This window comes from Salvelinus alpinus, unplaced genomic scaffold, assembly GCF_045679555.1.
Source record: "Salvelinus alpinus unplaced genomic scaffold, SLU_Salpinus.1 scaffold_40, whole genome shotgun sequence".
NCBI lineage: Eukaryota > Metazoa > Chordata > Actinopteri > Salmoniformes > Salmonidae > Salvelinus > Salvelinus alpinus.
This window is the reverse complement of record NW_027255981.1, coordinates 591060-616880: the sequence shown is the minus strand read 5'-3', so window position 1 is coordinate 616880 and position 25821 is coordinate 591060. Positions and strand designations below refer to the sequence as shown.

The following is a 25821-nucleotide window of genomic DNA, read 5'->3' as shown; positions in this document are numbered from 1 at the left end:
GTGGGGGCTGTCAGTTCTCGTCCCAGTTCTGGAAGGCGTTCTGCACCCTCATTGGGTCGTCGGCCAGCCTGTCCTCCAGGTTCCACCCCCAGTCCAACGGCCTGGTCTCCACCAACCCCACCACCTGGAGCCAGCAGCTTGTGTGGGTCAAATACGCCCGCAACACCCTTCTCTGCTCTGCCACGGGCCTATCTCCCTTTGAGTGTTCCCTGGGCTTTCAGCCCCCGCTCTTCCCTGAGCAGGAAAAGGAGGTTGGCATACTTTCTGCCCAGATGTTTGTCCGCCGCTGTCGTCGTACCTAGAGGAGAGCCCGGTCGGCCCTCAAGACCATCTCCAGGTATCGACGACAAGCGGTTCGCCATCGGACCCTGGCTCCCCGGTATTGTCTCGGGCAGAAGGTATGGCTGTCCACCCGGGATCTGCCCCTCTGGGTGGAGTCTTGCAAACTGTCCCCCCGGTTTATCGGCCCAAGATCATTAGCCCCTCTGCTGTCCGCCTTCTGTTGCCACGTACCATTCGTATTCATCCTACATTCCATGTGTCTATAATTCAGCCCATGTCTCACAGCCCTTTGTCTTCTATTTCCAGGCCCACCCCTCCTCCCCGTGTCGTCGATGGCAATCCGACGTACACGGTGAGACGCCTCCTGAGGGTTTGACCACGGGGCAGGTGTTTCCAGTACCTGGTTTACTGGGAGGGTTACGGCCTGGAGAAGAGGTGCTGGGTCCCTAGAGACATCCTGGACCTAGCCCTCATCGCCAACTTCCACCGCCGGTCAACCAGGTATGCGCCCAGGTAGGACGCCAGGTGGCGCCCCTAGAGGGGGAGGGGGGGTGTACTGTCACACCCTGATCTGTTTCACCTGTCTTTGTGATCGTCTCCACCCCCTTCCAGGTGTCGCCCATCTTCCCCATTATCCCCTGTGTATTTATACCTGTGTTCTCTGTTTGTCTGTTGCCAGTTCGTCTTGTTTGTCAAGCCAACCAACATTTTTGTGTCAGCTTCTGATTTTTCCCAGTCTCTCTTTTCCCGTCCTCCTGGTTTTTGACCCTTGTCTGTTCTGACCCTGTACCCACCCGCCTGACCACTCTGCCTGCCCCTGACCCTGCCTGCCATCCTGTACCTTTGCCCCACCTCTGGATTACCGACCTCTGCCGGACCTGACCATGAGCCTGCCTGCCATCCTGTAACATTGCCCCTGTTGCTGTAATAAACATTGTTACTTCGACACCGTCTGCATCTGGATCTTACCTTGAAACCTGATAGGATTAGCTAACACAACGTGCCATTGGAACACAGGAGTGATGGTTGCTGATTCTGAACGGTAGTGTATATTTAAAAATGTTAAGTCGCAAGAATGTTTTATATATTAGAGCTACAAATTGACTTCCTGCCTATAAAATAAGACATTTGTATGGGCAATTTTCAGTCTTTAATTACATTTTATTATCACCCCAAGAAATAATTTTCATATTGGAATGTAGCCACATTTGGTTCCACATAATATTGTTGCCAGAACTATGTATCTACATGGTAGTTATATAGGTATATTATATAGGCAGGTACATTGCAACCACTGTGTAGGTACACATTTTTATTTATAGTATGTATACAACTGTTACCTCCTTAACACTTTTTACAAACAGACATTTGCTCAAATTGACTGTTAAAACCATAGAGATATGCAATACTGTAATTACACTGTACCTACCTATATATAGTACATACACAGTTGAAATGGCATGTTATTGGAAGTGGGAAACTTTTGATTCAATTGAGCCTCCCTGTTGATTGTCAAGCATGACATTTATTTCCAAAAGTCTCATCGAGTCAAATCCTCTACTTAAAGACCCGAGATATCTCAAATTGTGATACTTTTCCCCCTTATGAAAGGCACGCTGTGTCGAAATGACCTAACTGTTTGTTGCTGATCGTTGACTGGAAATGCTGTGCAGGATCAAAAGGCACTCTGGCACACATACAGACATGTTAAGCAACAATTCCCCTGCCTATATGACCAAACAACACTGCCAATGATTTCCTGAAAGTATCATTTTTGCGTCCAAAAGCGTTATTGCTTTATTCCCAATGGACAGAGGTTGCCGAGCAACTCTCCGATGGGGGTTGACGTGATCATACATTTCCATTCGTTAAGGATGCCATTAGATTACAACACATTGCAAACTGTTCCATCACTGTCCTCGCACTACACTTGTAACCCAACAAATCACACTTCACCAATAAGCTCGACTGTTTTAGGTACCTTTGTCTCTCTTCGAATCTCGGTTAACCCAGAACTAAAATCTCACGTAATTTGGTCAGAAACTCAAAGTCCGTCCAAGAGATTATCTCTCTTCAAGAAAACTGAAACAGATATGTCTCTTTTCAAAGACAATTGGTATTTATAGTGACATCACATTGCATTACTGTACATTTCTTTTCAACTACACAAGTGAAAAGCTCTCCAAACAAACAAAATCAGTGATCTTAAAGGGGATACGATGTGATTGTGAACCTCACTTGGCAACTATGGTAGATAAAAAGATAAAAAAGGGCAAGTGTGATTTCAAACACTGGTATTTTCTCCTGCAGGAAAACACATCTTGACTAGCCTAAGGTTGAGATTTCACAAAGATTTCAATGTGACGAGAACTCATTCTCCCACTACAGTGCAATACGTACATTTAGCAAGGGATGAATAAGAAGGAGTTGTGTTCAATTTAAGTCACGTTATGCTCTTACAATGTTATCGTTAGCCAGTGATGCATAAAGTGACTATTTTGTGGCCTGGCTATTTCACCCTCCTGCTCCTACAGTATGTACTCTGTGTGTGTGTTGGTTTTCACTGCAATTATCCAATGGTTCCTTCTCTAAGAAAGGAATACACACTTTGAGCTAAAACAAAACAATTTCACCCAGTCCAGTGCTCAACCAGCAGATTAGACAATATACATTCAATCCCAATTTATACAGCCATCAATTTGAATGAAAAATAGCCAACACAGGACAAGGACCAGGAATGGGAAACCCTTGCAGGGAGTATGTGGATATCTCTATTAGATCCAAGCAGTACAGAGAGTGTTAGGCCTTGTGAGGCTCTGGCAGGGAGTAAGAGGGCTGAGTAGTTTTGCATTTGATCCACTAATGGATAATATGAGATATGGGGACAGGTAAACTGATCTAAGATCAGTGCCTGAGAGCAATTTAGAACTGGAATTTAGAAGGCATGGGGTCCCACGATGATGGTGAGCCGGAGCAGAGAGCTGGAGCGGTAGTTGAGGGCATTGTTGTGGGTGACCATCTCCAGGTCGACCACGTGCTCCCGCGGTCCGGTCAGCGGCTTGGTCATCACCAGCATGGCGCTGACGTTACTGGAGCGCTGGTAGGTTAGAGGGATTATTTAGGTTAGCATGTTCTGAGGATGCTAACAGGGGTCCTATCACTACCATTATTTTACACTTGTTGGATAAAAACAAGCAATTGTCAATAAACATTCCTAAAATGTTGATAGAACAAAATACGCTAGACTGGGGTGGATAATCTTTTGGTCTGTGAAATAGATAATGCAGCAAATGGCAGTGAAAACACTTTTTTGCGCATTTGTCACAGTAAACTTGCAGTAACACGATGCTATGTTGTATGGTCCTTCTACTACAACTTGGGGAAAAATGCAGTTTATTAGGCTACAGATTAAATAAGTAACGATACATTTTACAGAGTGGTGAAAGTTCACAGCGATGAGCTTGATGCTCCTTTCCAATAAATATTGAGGGTCTTAATTTGTATGCTGGTGACATGATTATCGGTGCTTGGCTGCCAATTGACAAATAAAAATGATCTTGCGCTTATCCATAATCTCATCATGTATCCTCTGCACTATGTACAGTGACTACGAGCTGTTGGCTGGAACAAGAAAAGCACATTTGCTGTTTATCGCAGACTTTTTGTGCCAAAACTATCGACAAAGTTAAAAGTGGGATGGAAACATATTGAACAGTTTTTTATTCTGTACATTAAGTACCTTTTAATGTGCACTACGTCATTACACACAGCTTTTTAGCCGCAAGAAGTCAGTTTGATGGAAACACACCACTGCCGGTAAAATTTGTATAATTTTTGGTGCGAAAATTTGAATATTTGCTTCAAACCTACCTATAAACTACTTTTTAGATATCCAATAATAAATTATGTAAGTGGGAAATGTGTGTGAGCTATCCATTTAAGGGTAAGGGATCGCAATGAGGGGAAGTCAAAAGATGATTTAATTAAAAGGGACTGTCTCGCACGATATTCCCTATATAGCAAAGGGCAACCAAAACATCTGAAACCACCCCCTACCTCAAATAAGAGTTTAAATAACACAGTAGATGAGAGATCATTCAATTACGCTACCACTTTAGGTCGAAAAGCAAGTGACACATGCTGACACCATCTGACATGATGGTAATGTTAACGCCTGGTGAGTGACTGAAACATCTCTGGGCTCACCCTGAGGAAGAACTCCCCTCCCTCGTTGCCAGACTTGATCCTGAAGGTGTTGTGCATGTTAGGGTAGACGCTCGTGGCCTGTATCTGGAAGATGTCGGCTGGGACGGAGCGCTCCGACGAGATGCTCATGTACTTGTAGACGATGGACGGCGGCAGGCCTCTGCACATTGTGGGCGACTGGCAGCTGCAACGCCTACAGACATGCAGAGACAGAGAGAACCATTGGATGTGGGCATGTTAGCAGATACTTTTATACATGTGGCATATATGTGGTTTTAGCTATGTGGTCATTTTAGCAGACACTTTATCAATCTGATCCTTGTGGCTTTGTCTACAGTATGTGGCTTTGTCTACAGCTCTTTTATTGATGTGGTTTTGTGTAAATGGTCATTTTAGCACTTTAATACATGTGGTTTTAGCTATGAGGTCATTTTAGCTGACACCTTTATCCATGTGGTCCGCGCTGTCTGTAACTCCCCACCAATGTGTGTAACTTATGTTGTAGCCTAGATACTGACTAAAAGCGGGGGAAAAAATAACACTTCTTACACTGCCTGGCTGCCTCCTGCTTATATTTGCAATGATGTAATCTTAACCTTAACCTAAATGAGTTTATACCTCATTGTCGATCATGTCCTCCTAATTTTTGAGAATGGTTTGATCCCTCGGAGGTATAAAAGTGAGAACAAAAGGCTGAGTGAGGGAGCCGGGGAGGAGCAGCAAGTGCGTAAAGTTTTTGTTTTTGTGTAAAGTAACACGTAAGGTCGTTTAGTGCACGGGGAAAGGAATCCTCAACGTCAAATCAAATGTTATTTGTCACATGCTTCATAAACAACAGGTGTAGAGTAACAGTGAAATGATTACTTCCCAACAATGCAGAGAGAAAGGAAATAGAGAAATAATAGACAAGTAAAAACACGTAATAATAAAAGTAATAATAAACACACAATGACTAAGGATAACGTGGCTATATACACAGGTACCAGTACCGAGTCAATGTGCTGGGGTACGAGGTAACTGAGGTAGATATGTACATATAACTAGGAATAATGTGACAAGGCAACAGGATAAATAATCAACATCAGCAGCAGTGTACAGTGCCTTCAGAAAGTATTCATACCCATTGACTTATTCCACAGTTTGTTCTTCTACAGCCTGAATTCAAAATTGATTCAATCTTTTTTTCTCTCACCCATCTACACCCAATACCCCATAATGACAAAGTGAAAACATGTTTTTAGAAATGTTTGCAAATTTATTAATAATGAAATACAGAAATATCTCATTTACACAAGTATTTACACCCTCGAGTCAATACTTTGTAAAAAGCACCCTTTGGCGGCAACTGAGTTAGGAAGGACGCCTGTGTCTTTGTAGTGACTGGGTGTACTGATACACCATCCAAAGTGTAATTAATAACTTCACCATGCTCAAAGGGATATTCAACGTCTGCATTTTTATTTTTATTTTATCCATCTACCAATAGGAAAACCTCCCTGGTCTTTGTGGTTGAATCTATGTTTGAAAATGCACTGCTCGACTGAGGGACATTACAGATAATTGTATGTGTGGGATACAGAGATGAGGTAGTCATTCAAAAATCATGTTAAACACTATTATTGCATACAGAGTGAGTCCATGCAACGTATTATGTGACTTGCACATTTTTACTCCTGAACATACAGTATTTAAGCTTGCCATAAAGGCATTGAAGAGTTTTATTTGTAATTCATTTGCAAAAATCTGGAAAAACATAATTCCACTTTGACATTATGGGGTATTGTGTGTAAGCCATTGATCCAAAAGTCTCAATTTAAATCAATTTTAAAATCAGGTTCTAACACAACAAAATGTGGAAAAAGTCAAGGGGTGTGAATACTTTTCTGTATATGATGAGTCAAAAAAGTTAGTGCAAAAAGGGTCAATGCAGATAGTCCAATTTTTAGGGCCTTCCTCTGACACCGCCTGGTATAGAGGTGCTGGATGGCATGGAGCTTGGCCCCAGTGATGTACTGAGCCGTACACATTACCCTCTGTAGCGCCATGCGGTCGGATGCCAAGAAGTTGCTATACCAAGCAGTGATGCAGCCAGTCAAGATGCTCTCAATGGTGCAGCTGTAGAACATTTTGAGGATCTGAGGGCCTATGCCAAAATCTTTTCAGCCTCCTGAGGAAGAAGAGGCATTGACGTGCCCTCTTCAAGACTGTGTTGGTGTGTGGCGATCCTTAGTGATGTGGACACCGAGGAACTTGAAGCTCTTGACACGCTCCACAACAGCCCCATCGATGTGAATGGAGGCATGCTCAGCCCTTCGTTTCCTGTAGTCCACGATCAGTTCCTTTGTTTTGCAGACGTTGAGGGAGAGGTTGTTGTCCTGACACCGCACTGCCAGGTCTCTGACCTCCTGCCTATAGGCTGTCTCATCGTCGGTGATCAGGCCTACCCATAGCCGCGGGAAGTAGGGGTGCTGAGGGTGCTGCAGCACCCCCTGATAAATCACAATTTAAAAAATAAATACTAATAAAAACTGAATAATAATAATAACCAAATTAGTGCACTAGGCCTTTATTTCTCCTATATGAGCGTAGAAAAATACCCCCCTCCGTTGACAGCATCACCAGCCCAAAACATCATCCCGTCAGCAAATAAAGGTCATGCAGCCACTCTATGTGGTCATTTAAGGGTCCATACTATGTATACTATGTAACCAACTGGATTTGAACCTGGGTCTCCTGCACCCCACAATACTGTGTTAGCCCGCAAAGACTTCAGGTCCCAGTCAAGGTTACTCATCATGTGATTATCATCATGCATTTCACCGGACCATACTCACCCCTCTCCTGTCTTCACATAGGGCTCATGGCAAGGGTTCCTGGGGTAGCAGCGGAAACCGCCAAAGTAGTTCCAACACATCTCGTCCTCGCGGCAGTTGTTTCCTGTTTCACACTCATCTATGTCTGTTAATGGAGAGAAAATGTAGCTACTGAGAGAAAATGTAGTCAATGGTAATTTCAATAAGAAAATAACTTCAAATAGATTATGAGCTTAGTGCAACTGTCTTGTAGTCTTTGTAAACAAGCAATGCGTAGCTTAAAACTAAATGTGAAACGATCATGTCTATCTCATGTACTGTTTGTTAATCAAGTGTCAATACTGACTTTATACCAAGACACAAGTAAAAATCTAGGCCTAAAGCCAATGAGTTATCATTGGGGATTCAGGTAAACAGGTATTGAGATTCATTATTATGACGTACGACTTGCTGCTGTGGTGTAAGAGAGGGCTAGATATTATACTCGTTGAAACAGGCCCATTTACCTTGGCACATTCGGTTGCCTTGGAGCTGGTATCCCTCGGGACAGGCACAGACATATCCTCCGGGCTGATTCACGCACTGCCACTGGCACATGTAACTCGAGAAGGCGCATTCGTCGATATCTACGAATAGATAAATATTACGAAGTCAACCCTTAAAGGGGAGGAGGCTGACAGAAACTTCTCAGGAAAGAAAATATTAGGTGTGAGTGGGGGGGGATTGTGAAATTGTATCAGTATACATTAAGGTACTGATAAATATACACTGAGAATACCAAAGATTAGGAACACCTTCCTAATATTGACTTGCAATACCTTGGCAGGAGGCTTGGTTAGAGCCTAGATCATAACCCTGCTCACACTGGCAGATGAAGGAGCCCATGATGTTGTAGCACTGGTGCTGACAGGGGTTGCTCCCCTCACACTCGTTCACATCTGCAAGACAAGGAGGGACTAATAAATAAAAATAAAAATTGCAGAAAGGCAGAGCGGAAGTGGAAAAAGTCCAAATTTCAGGTCCATTATGATATTCGGAGAGAACAACTTGGCACATACTGTATAACAAGGCAATTAGAAATGCTAGACGAGCTAATTTTTCTAACTTGATCGCTAATAATCAGAATAATTTCAGGTTGCTCTTCTCGACCATTGACGGCCTGATAAATCCTACCCCCGCAAACTTATTTGAACTTTCCTCCACATCTAAATGTGATGAGAGATAAGATAAAAAACATTAGGCTTGGTATCCGTCAAGCAAGACCCGATGAGAAGTTTGATGATATGTGCCTACCATGCAAAGGCACTATGGATTTATTTTCCTTGGTTGACACAGACATGCTCAGGAAAGTTGTCACGCCTACTCCCGCATCGGCGCTCGATGTCGCCGGTCTACTAACCACTGGTCCTGGCAACCCACATTACGCACACCTGGCAACCATCATTATGCACACCTGCTCCCGATCGTTATGCACACCTGGACTTCATCAGTACCTTGATTACTTCCCCTTTATTTATCCCTCAGAAACCTCAGTCTTCAGGCTGTATTGGTTTTGTCACGTCTGCTCCCGCTCTTCCCTCCCCCTGGCGCTTGAGGGCGCCAGATTGCCCTGCATCACGCACTCCTGCCATCCATCACGCACACCTGCCTTCCCTCGTCACGCGCATCAGCGTTATTGGACTCACCTGGACTCATTTATCACCTGTTTATTTCCTCCCCTATATTTGTCAGTTCCCCAGCTCTGTTCTCCGCGGCTGCATTGATTGTTTTTGTCTTTGTTTTCTGTATGCTGACGCTGTTCCTGTCTCGTTCTACAGTGGGGAGAACAAGTATTTGATACACTGACAATTTTGCAGGTTTTCCTACTTACAAAGCATGTAGAGGTCTGTAATTTTTATCATAGGTACACTTCAACTGTGAGAGACGGAATCTAAAACAAAAATCCAGAAAATCACATTGTATGATTTTTAAATAATTAATTTGCATTTTATTGCATGACATAAGTATTTGATACATCAGAAAAGCAGAACTGAATATTTGGTACAGAAACCTTAGTTTGCAATTACAGAGATCATACGTTTCCTGTAGTTCTTGACCAGGTTTGCACACACTGCAGCAGGGATTTTGGCCCACTCCTCCATACAGACCTTCTCCAGATCCTTCAGGTTTCGGGGCTGTCGCTGGGCAATACGGACTTTCGGCTCCCTCCAAAGATTTTCTATTGGGTTCAGGTCTGGAGACTGGCTAGGCCACTCCAGGACCTTGAGATGCTTCTTACGGAGCCACTCCTTAGTTGCCCTGGCTGTGTGTTTCGGGTCGTTGTCATGCTGGAAGACCCAGCCACGACCCATCTTCAATGCTCTTACTGAGGGAAGGAGGTTGTTGGTCAAGATCTCGCGATACATGGCCCCATCCATCCTCCCCTCAATACGGTGCAGTCGTCCTGTCCCCTTTGCAGAAAAGCATCCCCAAAGAATGATGTTTCCACCTCCATGCTTCACGGTTGGGATGGTGTTCTTGGGGTTGTACTCATCCTTCTATTCCTCCAAACACGGCGAGTGGAGTTTAGAGCAAAAAGCTCTATTTTTGTCTCATCAGACCACATGACCTTCTCCCATTCCTCCTCTGGATCATCCAGATGGTCATTGGCAAACTTCAGACGGGCCTGGACATGCGCTGGCTTGAGCAGGGGGACCTTGCGTGCGCTGCAGGATTTTAATCCATGACGGCGTAGTGTGTTACTAATGGTTTTCTTTGAGACTGTGGTCCCAGCTCTCTTCAGGTCATTGACCAGGTCCTGCCGTGTAGTTCTGGGCTGATCCCTCACATTCCTCATGATCATTGATGCCCCACGAGGTGAGATCTTGCATGGAGCCCCAGACCGAGGGTGATTGACCGTCATCTTGAACTTCTTCCATTTTCTAATAATTGTGCCAACAGTTGTTGCCTTCTCACCAAGCTGCTTGGCTATTGTCCTGTAGCCCATCCCAGCCTTGTACAGGTCTACAATTTATCCCTGATGTCCTTACACAGCTCTCTGGTCTTGGCCATTGTGGAGAGGTTGGAGTCTGTTTGATTGAGTGTGTGGACAGGTGTCTTTTATACAGGTAACGAGTTCAAACAGGTGCAGTTAATACAGGTAATGAGTGGAGAACAGGAGGGCTTCTTAAAGAAAAACTAACAGGTCTGTGAGAGCCGGAATTCTTACTGGTTGGTAGGTGATCAAATACTTATGTCATGCAATAAAATGCAAATTAATTACTTAAAAATCATACAATGTGATTTTCTGGATTTTTGTTTTAGATTCCGTCTCTCACAGTTGAAGTGTGCCTATGATAAAAATGACAGACCTCTACATGCTTTGTAAGTAGGAAAACCTGCAAAATCGGCAGTGTATCAAATACTTGTTCTCCCCACTGTATGTCCGTTATTTATTAAATGTTACAGAATAGTGCCTCAACAAATGGAAACAGCAGGAAATCCAGACATCCACCAACCCCATGACCAACTGGCGCAATTGGGTACGGCTATGGATGAGGTCCTCCGCATTCTCCACGCCTCAACATCATCCGAGGGGCATCACCTCCAACTAGTGAAGGACCCTCTACCACGAGCCGTCCCAGCGAGCCAGTCCCCAGCCCATCCAGCAGTCCACCCAGGTCAGCGATGCCCGATTGTCCCGCCTGTATAAATATGACGGAACTTCGTCTAAATGCCGTGGCTTCCTACTCCAGTGCTCCTTTATTTCGCCCATCAGACAGGAGCCCCTACCACTGAGAGGTCCAATGTTGCCACAGTCATTTCCCTGCTGACTGGATGGGCGTTGGAGTGGGCTACGGTCGTCTGGGAGAGAGGAGAGGAGGAGCTGGGTTCCTATTAAAGGTTCATGGCTCTGTTCAGGGCGGTCTTCGATCATCCAACGGAGGGCAAAGAGGGAGGTGAGTGCCTACTCCAACTCCGGCAGGGTGCCCAGACCGCTGCGGAGTACACCCTCACCTTCCGGACTGTGGCAGCCTCCAGTGGATGGAATGAGCCAGTGCTCTGCACCTTATTCAGAAGAGGACTGCACGAAGAGTTCCAGAAGGAGCTGGCGTGTCGAGACGACAACCTCTCCTTGGATATAGTCATCCTGATGGCCATCCGTCTGGATAACCTTCTTCGGGAGCGTCAAAACCGCCATCGCCTCCCACCTTCCTTATTTGGCCATCCTGAGACAGAGCCTGAACCCATGGATGTAGGGTCCACACACCTCCACGCAGAGTTTGGGCTCTGTCCCTATTGTGGTCAGGAGGGGCACCAGCTTCGGTGGATCCCAACCAGGGGTCCACGAGGGCAGAGGGACAGTCCCGTGATCATCCGTCTCCTGGGGTAGGCGTGAGTATTCCATCGTCATCACTTTCCACCAAATTTCAATTTCACTGGCTGGCTGTCCCTCATGTTGCCTTTACAGCGCTAGTGGACTCCGGTGCCATGGGGAATTTCATTGCAGACGACACTACAGTGGTAGGCTTGATATCCAACAACGACGAGACGGCCTACAGGGAGGAGGTGAGGGCCCTCGGAGTGTGGTGTCAGGAAAATAACCTCACACTCAATGTCAACAAAACAAAGGAGCTGATCGTGGACTTCAGGAAACAGCAGAGGGAGCAGCCCCCTATCCACATCGACGGGACAGTAGTGGAGAGAGTGGAAAGTTTTAAGTTCCTCAGCGTACACATCACGGACAAACTGAAATGGTCCACCCACACAGACAGCGGGGTGAAGAAGGCGCAGCAGCGCCTCTTCAACCTCAGGAGGCTGAAGAAATTCGGCTTGTCACCAAAAACACTCACAAACTTTTACAGATGCACAATCGAGAGCATCCTGTCGGGCTGTATCACCGCCTGGTACGGCAACTGCTCTGTCCATAACCGTGAGGCTCTCCAGAGGGTAGTGAGATCTGCACGACGCATCACCGGGGTTAAACTACCTGCCCTCCAGGACACCTACTCCACCCGATGTCACAGGAAGGCCAAAAAGATCATCAAGGACAACAACCACCCGAGCCACTGCCTGTTCACCCCACTATCATCCAGAAGGCGAGGTCAGTACAGGTGCATCAAAGCGGGGACCGAGAGACTGAAAAACAGCTTCTATCTCAAGGCCATCAGACTGTTAAACAGTCAACTAACATTGAGTGGCTGCTGTCAACATACTGACTCAACTCTAGCCACTTTAATAATAGAAAAATATATCACTAGCCACTTTAAACAATGCCACTTTATATAATGTTTACATACCCTACATTACTCATCTATACTGTACTCTATACCATCTACTGCATCTTGCCTATGCTGTTCGGCCATCACTCATTCATATATTTTTATGTACATATTCTTATTCATTCCTTTACACTTGTGTGTATAAGGTAGTTGTTGTGAAATTGTTAGGTTAGATTACTTGTTAGATATTACTGTATGGTCGGAACTAGAAGCACAAGCATTTCGCTACACTCGTATTAACATCTGCTAACCATGTGTATGTGACAAATAACATTTGATTTGATTTGATTTGACAAGGCCCTCGCCTCCTCCCTGAACATCACCTCTCCTCTCCTTTTCCGGTTCAAGCACTGCATAGTCAACCACTGGGAACTAGGACAATCAGACACATCACATCACAGCACCACTCACCACCACCGTGGGACCCCTGCACCAAGAAATCCTTCCCTTCCTCATCATCGAGGCACCAGTACACAAAGTCATCCTCGACCTCTTGTGGCTCCAACGTCACGACCCCACCATCTCCTGGTCGAGGATGGAGATCAACTCCTGGGCACCCAGATGTTGGAAGACCTGCTTTCCCTTACCCTGTGATTCCACGTCGGTTGAGAGTCCTGTGGTTGCCCACCAGGACAACATCCCGGAGGTAACCAGGATCTCTGGGAGGTTTTCTCCAAGACCTGTGCTACCTCTCTCCCTATTCGTAGCCCCTGGGACTGTGCCATTGACCTGCTAGCAGACTCTGCGCACTGTCTACCCACTGTCGGTGGTTGAAACCAAGGCTATGGAGGAGTACATCCAGGAGGCTCTCTACAGGGTTTCATCCACCCATCCACTTCCCCTGCGTCGGCAGGCTTCTTCTTCGTGGCCAAGAAAGGAGGGAGGTCTACGTCCGTGCATCGACTACAGAGGTCTCAATTCCATCACCACCAAGTACCGCTACCCTCTCCTGTTGGTGCCGGCTGCCATCGAACAGCTCCACGGGGCCCTGTTTTTTACTAATCTGGACATGCGGCGTGCCTACAATCTGATCCACATCCGGGAGGGGGATGAATGGAAAATGGTCTTCAGCACAATGTCTGGGCACTATGAGTACTTGGTGATGCTTTATGGATTAGCCAATGCTCCGTCGGTGTTCCAGGCATTCGTGAACAAGGTGTTCTGGGACATGCTTGGGTGTCAGGTGGTCGTGTATATTGACGACATCCTGATCTACTCGGCCAACTTGGAAGATCACACCGCCCACGTCCGGGTAGTACATATGGACAGGCTGTTGACCTGGGCGTACACATCCCTTGCCGCTGGACACCCCGGTATCACCCGCACCATTCAATCCATCTCCGCTAAGTACTGGTGGCCAACATTTGCGCACAACATCGTCCGCTACGTCAACACCTCCGTATGTAGCCACCGTGCTTCTACATCTGCATTGCTTGCTGTTTTAGGCTGGATTTCTGTACAGCACTTTGTGACATCGGCTGATGTAAAAAGGGCTTTATAAATAGTTGGAGGTGTTAGACGTGTGGGAGAGAACACCAAGTCTGTTCAGAAAGCTCAAAGTCTCAACGCACCGATCCCCTCATACCCTAGTCTGCTTCCAGATATGTTTATTTATTTATTGCCAAATACTATGGTCATTGACAGCACAAACAGATCTGAGACCAGGCTACTCGTACCCTGCTGATGTAACTAATTTTGTGACGACAGTGATGGACCCAATGTGAGAATTATGTCATCCTGGAGGCTGGAAGTCTGTGGAAACAAGTTCCCCTTTCAACTACACACACACACACACACACACACACACACACACACACACACACACACACACACACACACACACACACACACACTTCAAGTTAACAAAGCCCGGCTGACCCTGCTTTTGGCTGGTGGGATTGGGAGGTGAATAGCCCTAATGATCAAAGCTGGCCTCCACTCAGCATGTATGAGGGGAAAAAGTGACGATACTGTCACCCTACAACCTTTTTTTCCTAGAAATTAAGACCAGTGACAAGTTCACATGCTGACAGAGGTGAACCAATCCTGAAAATCAAACTTGAGTTTTAGGTAGCATAATAGTGTAATTAACACATTGTGACAGAAATACGAGTGCAAAGAACATGACACCTGACACAATATAGTACTTCTTGCCAGAATTTGATAAGACTACAACGTTGAAATACAACCGCACTACAGAGTGCGTGCACATATTGTCCCCCACCCGCCCCCAGAACATTTCATACAAAAAGCTTGGTTTACAAAGATCCCTGTGTCTTTGCAGGAATGCTGTGCCAAGCACCCCTATATATTCTCATTCCATCAAGGTGTCAGGTTCAAAATGTTTCATCGCAAGGGGACTACTGAGGGAATCCCCCCTCCCCCTTCAAATATGTAAACATCCAGGATGAGAAACTACTGGTTTTGAGAAGGGCAACAGCTCTTCCGTTGAATTTACGAAAGAGAGTAAACAAGGGAACTAAGCTTCTGAAAGAATATGCCGCAGACCAAATTAAATGCTAAAGACTAAAGCCCAGAAGTAAGCACATGCAGTGATGTTGTCACCACTGTTTTGGTGGACCTATCTGTCCATGTCTGAGGTGGATGAGATGTGCGATGGCTCTAGTCAGTGTCTGCTGGTTGTCTCCTCTTTGTGGTGCTGTCACGTTCCTGACCTTATTTCCCTTGTTTTGTCTTTATTTAGTATGGTCAGGGCGTGAGTTGGGGTGGGCAGTCTATGTTATTTGTTTCTATGTTTAGGTTTGTTCGTTTGGCCTAATATGGTTCTCAATCAGAGGCAGGTGTTTGTCATTGTCTCTGATTGGGAACCATATTAAGGTAGGCTGTTTTCACTGTTTGTTTGTTGGTGATTGTTGCCGTGTCTGTGTTTGTTCGCCACACGGTACTGTTTTCGTTCGTTTGTTCACTTAGTTTATTGTTTTGTATTTTGTCAAGTGTCTTTCGTCTTCGTTGCTATAATTAAAATATGTATTCAAACCACGCTGCGCTTTGGTCCGATCTTTGCTCCTCCTCAGACGAGGAGGAAGACGAGCGTTACAGGTGCTTCAGTAACGAGTTGCCATTGAACCTTACAGTCAATGTATTGATTGAACAGTAGAATACTCAGGCTCTGTTCCAATTCTTTAGAAATATGTCCTTCCTTGGGGAGAAATTACAAATCACTAATCTGACCAGGTTGGATTGGTGAAAGCAATAGGGTGGAAACCTTGCCTTCGCGTGATATTTTCAGTTACAAATCAGTGATTACAGTTCCTAAGGGTTTACCTAGTCCACTTCTAACACAAATGGGGCACAAACCTCTCCAGGCTTTTGAGCTGTGCAGGACGAAAATTAAGACGAAGACGAGCTAACTTGTCAAAAATAAACTTGCATCTAACATTGTCACAATTGAGTTCGGGATATTGTTACCTAAAGCAATCTTACTGGAAGCAGGCACTCATTTTTAGGTGACTCATTTTAAGTTTGTCTCCACAGATCATATTCTGAGATCAATTCAAAAGTGTTTATTTACGCCCACATTTCCTGGAAAAGGAATCCCTAGGCTGTGTTCAGTAGGCACATAGTGGAAAAAAACTTTCGGAAACAGAGTGAAATGGAGAGGTACTATCTGAACTTATCCAATAAGAAATACTTGTTTTTGTTTTCTATTGCAAAACGTTTTTGCTACTGTATGTCCGAATGCACACAGCCCTGCTTTGTTCAGCAGTGCAACATAATAATAGCACGGCCTCTAATCCTAATTCCCTCCCTATCCCTTCCTCTTGGCCCTAACCCTTCAATGTTTGCCTATCTGGAAGGTGGAAGCATTACGATGAAGCTATATCACTACACTGCTCAAACCTTTCCAGATCTGTAAACATTGGAGAATTAAGGCTGGAGTTAAATCCCGTCCTGTGAACTTTTATTAATGGTCAAGTGCCACGATCTTATTAGCATTTGTTACCAGACTCGCAGGCAGCATGTGGCAAATGTTTACCAGCTTTAAGAACAAGACACTGCAATAACCTTCCATGGTAACAGTGTATGTTTCGACTGTGATGACAAACTGGGAAAGTATCAATGCAAATTACTAAAGCCATTTTTCGATTTTGTATCTGACACTGTGTAATACCCGACAGTACATATCATAATACCACTAATCCGTCTGCCTTTAGTTTGTGAATCACTTCAACTTAAGGACAGTCCCTCTGATGAAAGAAACAATATGATTAAATGAGAAAAAAATATGTTTCAGGAATGTGTTGTTGGCGGCCATCTCCTTCCTTCCCTGAGCTCGGCTTGGCTGTCGCCCCATGTTGATTCAATGGTTTATGTAACAGCAATTGTTTCCCTCTACTGCCAGGATTTGGCATGTTGCAACTTGACTCAAATCTTGCACTGTTTGCCAACAGGAGATTGGAGGACGCACCCACACGCATGTACACACACACACACACGCACACACACGCATACACACGCATGCACACAAACACACACAGAGACAAATGAGGACATTCTTTAATGACGGCTGCAAATCCATCATCCAAACAAAGAGAGCAAAGGGGTAAATGGAAGTTAAGTGGTTCCCCACTTTACAGATCAAATACAATGCATCTTCATAACCTGCAGATGGCACATAAACTGTTCATATACTGTGTTATTGGCGTAACAAAATAGGACTACATGTAGTGTAAGATCTTCGGTGCCAGTAAGGAATTTCACTAGAACTGTTTTCATACAAATTGCTCTGAACTTGAAAAGGGACTGCAATCAATTTGAATGAATTCCAATTGGAATGAATCCTGAATTGACTGAATGACAATCTGTGATGGCTATCTTTTGCCTCAATATCTGTTCATAAACTAGCATCGGTAGTACTCCAGAGGGAAATCTGCCTGCTGGGATTGCTCATTCAAACTGGGGCCCCTGCAATGCTGAGTACTGTAGCCTTAGTACTGAGTTTGTATAACTGCACTGCAGTTCGCTTATAAGAATCAACCTCTGGTCAAAAACTGTTTGGCAGATCCATTCCTATATACTTCAACTTACATTAGTCAGGGAGTGATGGAATCTTTGTATGTAGGATTAAAATGATGCTGGACACTTCCATAACGAATCAGGGTATTTGTGGTTTACTATAGCGTGCCCTAATCCTAATAAACACGCCCCAGTTAAGTTGCGTGGGCTTACTCTTACCACGGCAGTAGTTGAGCTCGTCCAACACGAACCCCGCGGCACACTGCATGGTGCCCTGGCTTTGGAAGGAGCTCTGGATGACCCGTCGGACAGGTAGAGCAGGGGCGGGTGCCAGAGGACGCTGTTCCTCCACCAGAGGGGCCACGGTGGGCTCGTCGTCACCATTACTGACGATGATCTTGGCATTCTGGGGCAGGCAGAAGTAGCCTCCGAAATGGTTGATGCACCTCATGCCGCCCTTGCAGGCGTCGGGCACCGTGGTACACTCGTTGATGTCTGAAAAAGGGAGGACCGCATTCAGAGACAGACCTGGGTTCATATAGTAAGCCACGGTTTGTTTTCTTTCAACTACTTAAGCTGCGCTTGATTGAGCTTGTCTGGCACAATGAAATCAGTGGAATAGCCCCAAAAGTGCAAATCCCACCCACCTGTCACTCCAGGTTCGAAAAAAACAAATAGTATTTGAACACAGGTCTGGTCGGAGTGTAACACCACCAAGTCAGCATGAGTATACCAGGAAAACCACCACCTCCACCATCAAAATGCTTGGTATACACATACTGTATCGGTGTCTGCTAGAACTGATCGTTTCTCTTCTATAGTGCTATTCAATTAATCTACTAATCAATCTATTCATTAAGTCAGAAACGTACAAGGACATTTCACAAAGTGTTGATGAGCACCTCTTACCTTTGCATTCTTGTCGTTCCATGTCAAATGTATAGCCATCGGTGCACTGTGAATAGAAAATAAGGGAGGATAAGTATCTGGTACTCAATTGATTGGTTTGTTGATTGATTGAGGGATTGATTGATTAATTGATCTACAAAATACGGATCACATATCTCTGAAGCTTTACAGTCTACATCTCATTAAAGATGTAGTCTTATTCTCCTTTGTTATGCCACTTTGAGCCTATATATGAGGAAATCAGACAGACAGCAATTAAGGAGTCAGCCTGAAGAACACCCGTGTCTCCCTAATTCACCCAAAAACAATGTGTTTAGTCTGTCGCCATCCAGGGAGGAATGTCTGCTCTCCTCGCTTGCTCTCGTCTGAGTCATGGGACTTGCCACTGTGTGTGCACAGGCATGTGTCGTCTCCAGTCTCCATGAGTCCAGACTCATGTTATTACCTCCATAATTCATCAGCTCCAACAACAACAAATTCAACTCAGTCATTTGTTGAGAAGGAGACATCCTCCACTGGAGACATGCCAATGCTATCCCACCCCATCAGTGTCCATTCCAAGCCCTCTGTTAATTTTCATTAACGTTCACTTGGTACATGAGTCAGGGTTGGGGTCAACTCACATTTCAATCCAGGAAGTGAATTAACATTTTACTTCATGAAATGCAAATTGTCCATTTGTTTACAATGACGATTTTCATTTCCTGAACTAAAACATGTAATTGACCCCATCCTTGACTTGAATGAAATCCCACTTTGAAAAGCGTATATCGTCCTTCAGTATTGGCTCTTGCTTGTGCTGCCCCTTACAAAAATAAGTTTGTGGCTAATTTGCTGCAAACTAAATATTGTGCGCCAAAATTTTGCAAATGTTGGCCACTAGTGGTGAATCTGCAGCAAACCTTAGGCAACAATAATATTTATTGCCACTAGTGGCAAACAGTTCGCCAGAGTTTTTTCCTGACAAACAATTCTCTCAAGATTCTATTTTAATCTGTTGCAAACTTGTGGCAACAATATTTATTAGTGGCACTAGTGTCAAACCAAAAGTAGTTCCAAGACCAGTAAGCATTGATGACCAGTCAGTGGGAGACGACAAATCTATTGGAAATGCAAACCAAGTGATCTACCTACCGAAGTTGTACAGTGAGTGTCTAACTTATCAATTAAACATCCTAAGAAACTTAATTAAATCATGCTAGCTAATTGATGCCTGTTTAGCAGTTTTATGGGATAGACTGAAACACATGTTGTTGCAAACTGTCAGTGCCACTGACTGGCTAGACCTCAGCTAGTGGCTAGCGCTTAGCTAGATAGCTATCATATTTTTGCACAATTAATGTGGTAGCTAGCTAGCTAACTAATGATTTGCCTAAACACATTTTTAGGTAAAGACTTGCTGTCTTGTAATAACAACAGTCAATATGCTAGCCAGCTAGCGTCACTGTTCAGTACCATGTTAGCTGGCACAAAAGCTAAGTTAAAGTAGCAACAAGCAATATGAGCTGACTTGACCAGCTCATATGACCAGCTCAATATGAGCTGACTTGATAAGAGCAAAACTGAACTTTTGCAGATGGATCCCCTGCCCCTACCCGCCGTGTCGGAAGAGGCTACATTGGGAAGAGGATGCATCAACACCCTGGAAATATGTTTGTGGTGTCACATGTGCTCCCTGTCCGGCCTCTAGGTCACCAGGCTGCTCGTTATGGCACACACCTGTCACTCACCTGGATTATGACACTCACCTGGACTCCATCACCTCCTTGATTACCTGCCCTATATATGTCACTCCCTTTGATTCCTTCCCCAGGTGTCATTGTTTCTGTTTCATGACTGTGCGTTGTTCGTGTTTTGTATTATGGTTCGTTTATTGATTAAATTACTCACTCCCTGAACTTGCTTCCCGACTCTCAGCGTACAGAATGACGCCTCACCAAAGGGAAGCATCAGGGATTGCAACATTTTTTTTGGAGGTGATGTCGGGTCCGGGTATTAGAACCGGAGCTACCTGGGAGGCCTCAACCGGTTTGTCAGATTCCCATGCCTCGGCGGGTTCGACGGTTTCCCCTGCCTCGGCGGGTTCGACGGCTTCCCCTGCCTAGGCGGGATCGACAGGCTCCCGTGCCTCGACCGAGGCAACCGGGGAGAGGTCTCAGCCGGCTCATCAGGCTCTCCCGCCTCAGCCGGTTCATCAGGTTTCTGCGCCTCAGTGGAGGCGACCGGTCCGCTCCTCATCCCCGGAATCATCCCTGTAGTTGGCGTCCTGCGGCTGGAGCTGAACGCGCCGGGGAGGGAGTACTGTCACGTATGCTCTCTCTCTGGGCCTCTAGGTTGCCATGCTCCTGCGCCTCAGCTGGATCGACAGGTTCCAGCGCCTTAGCATTGGTGACCGGTTTGCTCCTGATCCCCGTGATCATCATCTTGGTCTGCGTCCTGCAGTTTGAGCCGTGCGTCGGGGAGTACTGTCACATGTGCTCCCTCTCCGGCCTCTAGGTTACCAGGCTGCTCGTTATGGCGCACACCTGTCACCATCGTTACGCTCATTATGACACTCACCTGGACTCCATCACCTCCTTGATTACCTGCCCTATACATGTCACACCCTTTGGTTCCTTCCCCAGGCGTCATTGTGTCTGTTTCAGTATCATGTCTGTGCGTTGTTCATGTTTCTTGTTTTGTTTATTGATTAAATTACTCAGTCCCTGAACTCGCTTCCCGACTCTCAGCGCACATAATTACATGTGGTGCATTCACTCATAACACTTGTTTGTGATAAATGAGTGTAATGTAATCTTCAAGCTTGATAAGGTAAGCAAATGCATACATGTAGTATTCTCAGAAATGTAGCCTGCTATACATTTTAGCTTTGCAAACATTTGCTCTTTAAACCGCTAGCTCATCTTGATCATGTGTTGTTCCTTCTCTTTCTAGAAGCAAACAGTTGCCAAGCAGAAACACAGATTGATTAGTTTGAATCAATTGTGTTGCCGCTTGGCTGGAGAAATATCTCATATACTGTGGCTCTCTAGGAACAGTTGGTCACACATTTAGATTTAATAGTCCTGAGTCGCAGTTTATGCTAGCAATCTTTTGTTTGTTTGTATAGCATTTCCACAAGGTAGAATCATTGTTTTCTTGTTGAAAATATATAGCATGCCAGTTTCAGTAAGAAGCATAGCAACATCAAGGCAACTTTGTAACAGCTGAACTCAGTAATTGTTTTCAGTATCTTAATGTTTTGTGTTTTCTGATTGTGTCAGTGCATGCAGTCATTAAGCATTGTAGAATAACAAAGTTCACTCAAAGGTAATAGTTCTGAACTATTTTTTAAAAATTAAAATGTTGTTTCTTTTAACTTCCATTGGTTGAAAGCTAATTTCTTATCACTTATCACTTAGCTCATGAACATTTGGTAGTTAAACATCCTAAGGTTAAAATCCCCATAGTGTTCACATTTCTCTCATGTTGTCACGGACGTCGTAAGAAGTAGACCAAAGCGCAGCGTGGTGAGCGTACATATTCCTTTTATTAGGTGATAACGCTGACAAAACAATAAACAATCCAAAACAACTGTGAAGCTTAAGGCTATGTGCCACAAACAAAGTTAACTTCCCACACTGAAAGGAGGGAAAAGGGCTACCTAAGTATGGTTCCCAATCAGAGACAACGATAGACAGCTGTCCCTGATTGAGAACCATACCCGGCCAAAACATAGAAATACAAAATCATCGAAAACAAAAACATACAATGTCCACCCCAAATCACACCCTGACCAAACCAAATAGAGACATAAAAAGGCTCTCTAAGGTCAGGGCGTGACACGTGGGAAATATTCAGTCTTTGCTCTTTTTTTCCTTAGCATGCTGATAATCATTTCAAGTTGTACTGGATGAATTTTTTATCTGTTATTAAGACATTTAATATATGTAGTTTAGTATATTTAGTACATTAAGTATGTTTAAATGAATTTGCTTCTTACAGAGAAGCTAAACTAAAAGCTATGTGTGATTTGGTTTATGTAGATAAGACATTTAATCAGTGTTAAGGAAGCTACTCTGAAAATATAGTTTTCCAAGCTACCAATTACTTCACGCTGGAAGAAGTTAAACTACCTTTAACAAAAATGTGTTTACTTAACTATATCTGAGAATTAGACGTTCATCCAAGTTGTTGCAAACGTCACATTTTGATGTTTTTAATGTTAAGTTTAGGCATTAACTCCGAAATCTTAAGTTTAGGCATTAACTCTCAATGTTTAAAGGAAAAAGGTAAAGTTTGGGTTAGGCTTAAAACAAACATCTCAAAAACAACTTTCTATCATTGGATTTGACCTTGCAACCTTCGGGTATCTGTCACGGCCGTCAAAAGGAAGAGACCAAGGCGCAGCGTGGTATGCGTACATTCTTCTTATTTCTAAGAATGAACACTGAACAAAACTAACAAAATAACAAAACGAACCGTGAAGCTATTTAATTTTACCTTTATTTAACTAGGCAAGTCAGTTAAGAACAAATTCTTATTTTCAATGACGGCCTAGGAACAGTGGGTTAACTGCCTGTTCAGGGGCAGAACGACAGATTTGTACCTTGTCAGCTCGGGGATTTGAACTTGCAACCTTTTCGGTTACTAGTCTAACGCTCTAACCACTAGGCTACCCTGCCGCCCCAAATGAGTGCTGAACAGGCAACTACACATAGACAAGAACCCACAAATACCCAAGGGAAAATGGCTACCTAAATATGGTCCCCAATCAGAGACAACGATAAACAGCTGCCTCTGATTGGGAACCATATCAGCATAGACATATATATACCAAGACCTACAAAACCCCTAGACAAGGCAAAACTAGCATACCCACCCTAGTCACACCCTGACCTAACCAAAAATAATAAAGATAACATAGACAACTAAGGTCAGGGCGTGACTGTACCCCCCCCCCCCCCCCCCCAAAGGTGCGGACTCTCGACCGCAAACCTGAACTTATAGGGGAGGGTCCGGGTGGGCATCTACCCTCGGTGGCGGCTCGGGTTCTGGACGCCGCCCCCCCTCTTTACACTGATCCCTCCGCCTTTGTAGATCCAGACCGTGGATCATCGCTAGAGGCTCTGGACTGCGGTTCATCGCCGGAGGCCCCGGATCGGGGACCCTCGCTGGAGACCGCGAGCTGGGGACCGTCGCTGGAGACCCCGGGCTGGGGACCTTCGCTGCAGACCCCGGGCTGGGGACCGTCGCTGGAGACCCCGGGCTGGGGACCATCGCTGGAGACCCCTGGCTGGGGACCTTCGCTGGAGACTCCGAGCTGGGGACCTTTGTTGGAGACCCCGGGCTGGGGACCTTTGTTGGAGACCCCGGACTGGGGATCGCCGCTGGAGGCTCCGGACTGTGGCCCGTCGTAGGAGGTTTCAAACTGTGGCCCGTCGTTGGAGGTTCCGGACTGTGGCTCGTCGTTGGAGGTTCCAGACTGTTGCTCTGGACTGGGTACTGTCGCCGGAAGCTCTGGACTGGGTACTGTCGCCGGAAGCTCTGGACTGGGTACTGTCGCCGGAAGCTCTGGACTGGGTACTGTCGCCGGAAGCTCTGGACTGGGTACTGTCGCCGGAAGCTCTGGACTATGGAAGCGCACTGGAGGCCTGATGCGTGGTGCCGGAACTAGTTGTACCGGGCTGAGGACACGCACCTCAGGGCGAGTGCGAGGAAGAGGCACAGGCCGTACTGGACTGTGGAAGCGCACTGGAGGCCTGATGCGTGGTGCCGGCACTGGTGGTACCGGGCTGGGGACACGCACCTCAGGGCGAGTGCGGGGAGGAGGCACAGGATACACTGGCCGTGGAGACGCATTGGAGATCTGGAATGTAGAGCTGGCTCAATACGTCCTGGCTGGATGCCCATTCTAGCCCGGCAAATGCGAGGAGCTGGAATAGAGCGCACCGGGCTATGAATGCGAACTGGAGACACCGTGCGCATTTCTGCATAACACGGTGCCTGACCAGTCACACACTCCCCACGGTAAGCACGAGGAGTTGGCTCATGTTTCCAACCTGACTCAGCCAATCTCCTCGTGTTCCCCCCCAAAAAAAATGTATTGGGGCTGCCTCTCGTGCTTGCCTTGTTTGTATTTCTCCTCATAATATCGCCCTTCCGCTTTTACTGCCTCTATTTCTTCTTTCCGACGGCGATACTCCCCCGCGTGCGTCCAGGGTCCTGCTCCATCCAGTATCTCCTCCCAGGTCCATTTCTCCATAAAACACTGCTCCTCCTTTTCACGCTGCTTGGTCCTTTTGTGGTGGGTTCTTCTGTCACGGCCGTCAAAAGGAGGAGACCAAGGCGCAGCGTGGTATGCGTACATTCTTCTTATTTCTAAGAATGAACACTGAACAAAACTAACAAAATAACAAAACGAACCGTGAAGCTATACAAATGAGTGCTGAACAGGCAACTACACATAGACAAGAACCCACAAATACCCAAGGGAAAATGGCTACCTAAATATGGTCCCCAATTAATGACAACGATAAACAGCTGCCTCTGATTGGGAACCATATCAGGCCACCATAGACATATAGATACATTGACCTACAAAACCCCTAGATATACAAAAACCCTAGACAAGACAAAACTAGCATACCCACCCTAGTCACACCCTGACCTAACCAAAAATAATAAAGAACACATAGATAACTAAGGTCAGGGCACCCACATCTGCCATCCCTGTCCACAATGCCCTTGCACAGCATTTCCCAAACTCGGTCCCCGGGTGAACGTTTTGGCTCTTGCCCTAACACTACACAGCTGATTTAAATGATCAAAGCTTGTTCATTAGATCATTATTTGACTCGGCTGTGTAGTGCTAGGGCAATAAACAAAACGTGCACCCCTTGGAGTCCCGAGGACCAAATTTGGGAACTTCTTGTCGCACGTGGTGGGGGTGAGCAGGTCAGCTGTTCGTTCACCCACCCACACACGCTCGCAATTACCAATAACCCATCTGCAACCGCCCGACTAAGTGATAAAGTGAAAATCTGGAGGCCCGCAACCGACCCTAACCCTAGGAAATAGAAAGCTGTGAAAACGACCCAACATATTTCTGATAAGATTTCAGTTCGGCTTGGATGCATATTTTATGTGGTTGAAATACTATCAGCTTTAATGATGCTGATAAAGATAGCACCTCTACAGACAGTATCTTTTTTTCAAAAAAAATAAAATTTTAATTTTACCTTTATTTATTTATTTTTATATATATTTTTGTATTAACACCCCATTTTTGTCCCAAATTTCGTGGTATCCAATTGGTAGTAGTTACAGTCTTGTCTCATCGCTGCAACACCCGTACGGACTCAGGAGAGGCGAAGGTCGAGAGCCATGCGTCC

At 45.4% G+C, this 25821-nt stretch overlaps 1 protein-coding gene across 1 annotated transcript in view; it reads right to left on the bottom strand.

The window, feature by feature from the left end:
* Nucleotides 1–2378: 2378 nt before the first annotated feature.
* LOC139567035 (EGF-containing fibulin-like extracellular matrix protein 1) overlaps nt 2379–25821 on the bottom strand; it is a 31494-nt gene continuing 8051 nt past the window's right edge. The window contains exons 3-9 of the mRNA XM_071388451.1: nt 18449–18494; nt 17759–18034; nt 8120–8239; nt 7808–7927; nt 7323–7446; nt 4489–4681; nt 2379–3379 (exon numbers count right to left, since the gene is read on the bottom strand). Coding sequence (XP_071244552.1) covers nt 3218–3379; nt 4489–4681; nt 7323–7446; nt 7808–7927; nt 8120–8239; nt 17759–18034; nt 18449–18494 — 1041 coding nt within the window. The 3' untranslated portion in view covers nt 2379–3217. The remainder of the gene's footprint in view (nt 3380–4488; nt 4682–7322; nt 7447–7807; nt 7928–8119; nt 8240–17758; nt 18035–18448; nt 18495–25821) is intronic.